At 49.1% G+C, this 4,832-nt stretch overlaps 1 protein-coding gene across 2 annotated transcripts; it reads right to left on the bottom strand.

Annotated features, from left to right (window-relative positions):
- Positions 1 to 1,431: 1,431 nt before the first annotated feature.
- Positions 1,432 to 3,464, bottom strand: SMIM26 (small integral membrane protein 26). 2 transcript variants are annotated; one of them, XM_055303287.1, is made up of 2 exons: positions 2,876 to 3,301; positions 1,432 to 2,189 (listed from the first exon to the last, which is right to left on the bottom strand). In XM_055303287.1, exons 1-2 carry the CDS (start codon positions 3,066 to 3,068, stop codon positions 2,023 to 2,025), a joined length of 360 nt encoding a protein of 119 aa, XP_055159262.1. In that variant the 5' UTR covers positions 3,069 to 3,301; the 3' UTR covers positions 1,432 to 2,022. The 2 variants fall into 2 exon arrangements, with proteins under 2 accessions (XP_055159262.1, XP_055159263.1); XM_055303288.1 differs by lacking the exon at positions 2,876 to 3,301 and adding an exon at positions 3,314 to 3,464 and having other exon boundaries at positions 1,584 to 2,189.
- Positions 3,465 to 4,832: the final 1,368 nt, after the last annotated feature.

The raw sequence follows: 4,832 nt of genomic DNA, 5'->3' as shown, positions 1-4,832 counted from the left end.
GCTGATATGAGAGGCACATGAGGCTAGATCCAGCTAACACACCCAGACAATCCCAGGAAAATCTAAGCCAATGTCCCCTCAGGGGGGTTGGCGGAGGCACAAGATTATGGATTCTGGGTAAACCGACTGCCAGGTGAAGGTGGAAGCTCATTTATCCCAGGTGTCACCTATTACTAGCTCTCACCTGCCAAACACCCCAAGTCCTCGTTCTTGTGTTTCTGAGTTGGGAATGTTTCCCATGAGGTTTATGCTGCAGTTCCCACCTCTCCATGCTTTGGATTCTCTCCCTTCCGTCACCTTCCTTGTTTCTTGCTATGTTTGCTGCCGATCATGGTGGTCCACCGGGGCACTCACCCTATAGGTAGTGACCCATTCTTGACCTCTGATATTCCTGGGAAGGGGCTCTCTGCTGCTGGCATCTGAAGCTGTCACTTCCTGGAATCTTTTGCCATTTAGGTTGACTGCACCAAAACACTCCTCAGGCCCCCCACATGGTAGAACCAACACCAAGAAGGAATCAAGGCAAAGGTTTAAAAGTAACAGTTCTGTAGCAGGAAGCTAGAAATGCTGGATTCCTGTCCTACCAGGCATCCCTATTCCTCACAGGGTCCCAAATAGCTAGGAAGCAGCATTACCCAAATGAGAAATGAATGCCACCTTTAAAATTTTTTAAAACAGAGAGACTGGGGCGTGGTGTGTTGGGGGGGAGCAATAGAAGGAGAGAGAGAACCCCAAGCAGGCTCCACGACAAAAGCCTTGCTCTACTACTGCAGAAAGTGGGGTTGGAGGGGAGAGAGGCTGGCATGTAATGAGAGCCAACAAGGCAGACAAGAGCCCGCGCAGGCCGAGCGAGTGGCCGCCTGCCTTCCCATTCTGGTGCCAGGCTCTCTTAGGACCTCAACACACTCAGCTGTAATTCTGAGCTGTCCATATACATCTCTGATAAACACCCCTTTCTGATTTAAGCTCACTTACATTGGTTTGTTACTTGTAACCGTAAGAGCCAGTGGAGATCAGTGCAGCAATCTAGGGCACGACCCACGTAGTCTTGACTTTGTATCCCCTGTACCCTGTATCTAGAATACTGGTAGCCACAGTTGGGGTTGATTCCAACCCTCCTGAAGGAATGAGGAGTACCTATATGGATCCTAATAAAAAGGTCAAGTCTATTTATTTTTTAGTCTATTTATTCGTGAGAGACACAGACAAGCAAAGGCACAGGTAGAGAGAGATGCAGTCTCCCTGAGGGGAACCTGATCTGGGACTCAATCCCAGGACCCCAGGATCATGCCCTAAGCCAAAGGCAGTTGCTCAACCACTGAGCCACCCAGGCGTCTCAGGCCAAGTCTGTTTAATTCAGGAGTTATAAAATCTAATTTATAACATACTTACCAAATACCCAATCGTACCAAAGGGCTGCTATAAATCCCAGACTGAAGGTGGGAGATTTGCTGAATGCAGCCTTCAAGGGGCCACTAAAGCCCTATCTGCCAACAACATGAAAGAAATATAAAGTTACATGAAACAGTTTCAGAAAACTGAGCTTATGGAAGCTCCACGTGAAATTTCACTTCAACCTTTCACTCTTGTGAGAGACACCTCTTAAATATGCAAGTTTGCTTTTCCTCAAGGAAAGATTTATTGCATACTACTAGTGATTTTGTTTTACAGCAAAATTAAATTATACAGATCCACTTTTCACAAACATAAACTGGAAATCAAAGCATCCATCAAATGTAGATGCTGAACAAAAGTACTGGTTTTAAGCATTCAGCAGTTTTTCCCTTTTTTTTTTTAAGATTTTATTTATTTATTCATGAGAGATATTTATTCATGAGAGATAGAGAGAGAGAGAGAAAGGGAGAGAGAGAGAGAGGCAGAGACACAGGCAGAGGGAGAAGCAGGCTCCATGCAGGGAGCCCGATGTTGGACTCGATCCCAGGTCTCCAGGATCACGCCCTGGGCTGAAGGCAGGCGCTAAACTGCTGAGCCACCCGGGCATCCTCAGCATTCAGCAGTTAATCATGATTCTGGTCCGGGGCCACCTGTCCATGATTTTAAGAAGTTGAGGATCCTGTCAGTGACTGGAACAAAATCTTCTTTATACGTCACAATTGTTTCCATGTAAAACCCTTTTGGGGGCTCAAGCATTTCATTTCTTGACACATCCTTTTGCTCTACTTCATCACCTTTAGAAAAAAATGGAAGACATGAATTATTAACTTTTTAAACTTAAGACAGCAGTCCTTAAAATTATTAGTCAAGTCTAAGAAATAAAATAAACTGAGATAAGAATTACTCTCCCACCCCCCGTCAAGTTCCTGACACCATTTTCTCTCCATAAAAAAGAAAAATAAAGAACTATGGCACGACCGCTACTACGGACACTGCAATGTTTCAAAGCTCACTACTGGACACATGGACTTTCAGGCCACTGGTAATCTTCATCACTCAATGTAATCTTCAGCATGGTTTTTACAGAACAGCTTTCCCAAGATGTACGTATCCTACAACCAACTCGTTTGAAATGTACCCCTGAATGGCTTTTAGTATATTCAGATCCGTGCAACCGCAGTTCCAGGATATTTTCTTTCTTTCTTTTTCTTTCTTTCTTCTCTTTCTTTCTTTCTCTTCTTCTTCTTCTTTTTTTTTTTTTAAGATTTTATATATTTATTCATGAGAGACACAGAGAGAGAGAGGCAGAGACACAGGCAGAGGGAGAAGCAGGCTCCCTGCAGGGAGCCCGACGCGGGACTGGATCCCACTGGATCCCAGGACCCCAGGATCACGACCTGAGACAAAGGCAGACGCCTGACCACTGAGCCACCAGATGCCCCAGTTCTAGGAAACCTTCATCCACACACAAAGTCCATACCCTCCAGCAAGTGCGGCCCCCGGCCCGGAACGCGCTCCCGGTCCGCGGATTTCCTCTCCGCCGGGTACCGGGCAGGACGAAGGCTCCCCGGCTGGCGGAGCGGCTCCAACCGTCTGCTCGCCAAGCGCAACGCGGACCAACGTGGCCGCCGCAGCACCTCCTTACATACATCTCCGTCCAGGGTCTCTGACATTCCCTCTGGAATCTTGCACAGATTCTTCAAATGCACGAACAGGCAGGAGGACTTAAAGGGAGACTCCAGGCAGACTCAGTTACAGCGAACTGCTCCCAACAGCAGTTCCCACTAGTGTTGCAGAATAAACCCGAGGCTTGCACCGCAGCGAGGCCGCTTCTGTGACCGCCCCTCGGGACAACCCCCCTCCCCCCCCCGCCGCGGAGGGCCGCGGAGGGCCGCGGAGGGCCGCCGGAGGGTCGTACCTGGGGACTTGCTCTTTTTCCGTCCTAAATAAATAAAGGAGCCCAACGTGGTCCAGGCTCCCACCGCGTAGAGCCCGGACATCCGCCGGTACCAAGAGGAGGCCTGGTCCGCGCGCATCACCCGGCTCGCGGAAGGACGCCACCCCACGAGGCCCAGGGCGGGGCGGGACTTCCGGTCGGCCCCCGGCCGCCGCCCCCAATGGAGAGCCGACTCCGGGAAGCCGCTTCCTGCTCCGGCCCGGGTGCATCCTGGGGCGTGTAGTCCCGAAAGTCGCGCCCGGGACTGGACCTCTTAAAAGGTGTGGGATTCGGGGGGTTTCCGTGCTGAGCCGGGTACCCACAGACTCGCATACCACGTGACGCAGGGACCAGATGACAATGTCTCTGAACAAACTCCTCGCGTAAAAAATTGTAACACCTGCCTTACGCAGGATTCAGATGGTTTTCGTAAAGATTAAGTCCACCCCTCCTGCGGCTCTCGGGCGAGAATGCCTGGCTCCCCCCGCAGCTCTTCCCCATTTTCCTTCTGGAACCCATTCCGGGTGAGCCGTGGGTCCCCCCTGGTCGGAGGTAATTTCTCCACCAGGGTCTGGGTCCAGTTCTTTATCGCCTCCTCGGGGGAGGGGAACATCATTACACTCAACTCTACCAACACCTCGAAAACAGAACATCTTCAACTCTGCGCACCTTCAACTTTTTTCTTAACCACACGTTTCTGAAGTCAAAGCATAATCTACCCCTACCCCAGCAGACCCAACAGCTTTAGGGCAAAAGCGACGTGCTTGGCACAGCGTGGAGATTCGGTAAATTGCCATATCCAGTAGCTACGGTTCAGCCATGATCAATTCGGTTTCTAAAGCATTTGACACCATTGACCCCACCTGCTCCTTTCATGGCTTCAAAAACATAATTTTCTTCGGTATCTCCGTATCCTTCGGGGCTCTTTCCACTTCTCCCACCCTTTAGAAATTGTGCCATACACAAGAAATTAACTCTAGATGGTTCATAGGCTTAAATGTAAAAGCTAAAACTACAAACCTAGAAGAAAACAGGAGAAAATTTGCCACCTTGGGATGGGTACGATTTTTTTAGAATACAGACAGCATGAACCATAAAACAAATACTGGTAAATTGGACTTTTTCAAAATTAAAACTTTTGCTTTTCAAAAGTCACAGTTAAGAGGAAAAAAGACACAAAATTAAATATTTGACCAAGGCCTTGTATCCAGAATATAAAAGGACAACTTACAACTCAATCATAAAAAGACAATCTTACCGGGACGCCTGGGTGGCTCAGCGGCTGAGCGTTTGCCTTCCAGCTCAGGGCGTGATCCTGGAGTCTCCGGATCAAGTACCGCATCTGGCTCCCTCATGGAGCCTACTTCTCTCTCTCTGCCTTTCTCTCTGTGTGTCTCTAATGAATAAATAAAATCTTTAGGGACGCCTGGGTGGCTCAGGGTTGAACGTCTGCCTTTGACTCAGGGCACGATCCTGGACTGCCGGGATCGGTCCGCATCCG

This window comes from Nyctereutes procyonoides, unplaced genomic scaffold (assembly GCF_905146905.1).
Source record: "Nyctereutes procyonoides isolate TBG_1078 unplaced genomic scaffold, NYPRO_anot_genome, whole genome shotgun sequence".
Lineage (NCBI taxonomy): Eukaryota > Metazoa > Chordata > Mammalia > Carnivora > Canidae > Nyctereutes > Nyctereutes procyonoides.
The sequence above is the reverse complement of the archived record's forward strand: the minus strand, read 5'-3'. Positions and strand labels throughout refer to the sequence as shown.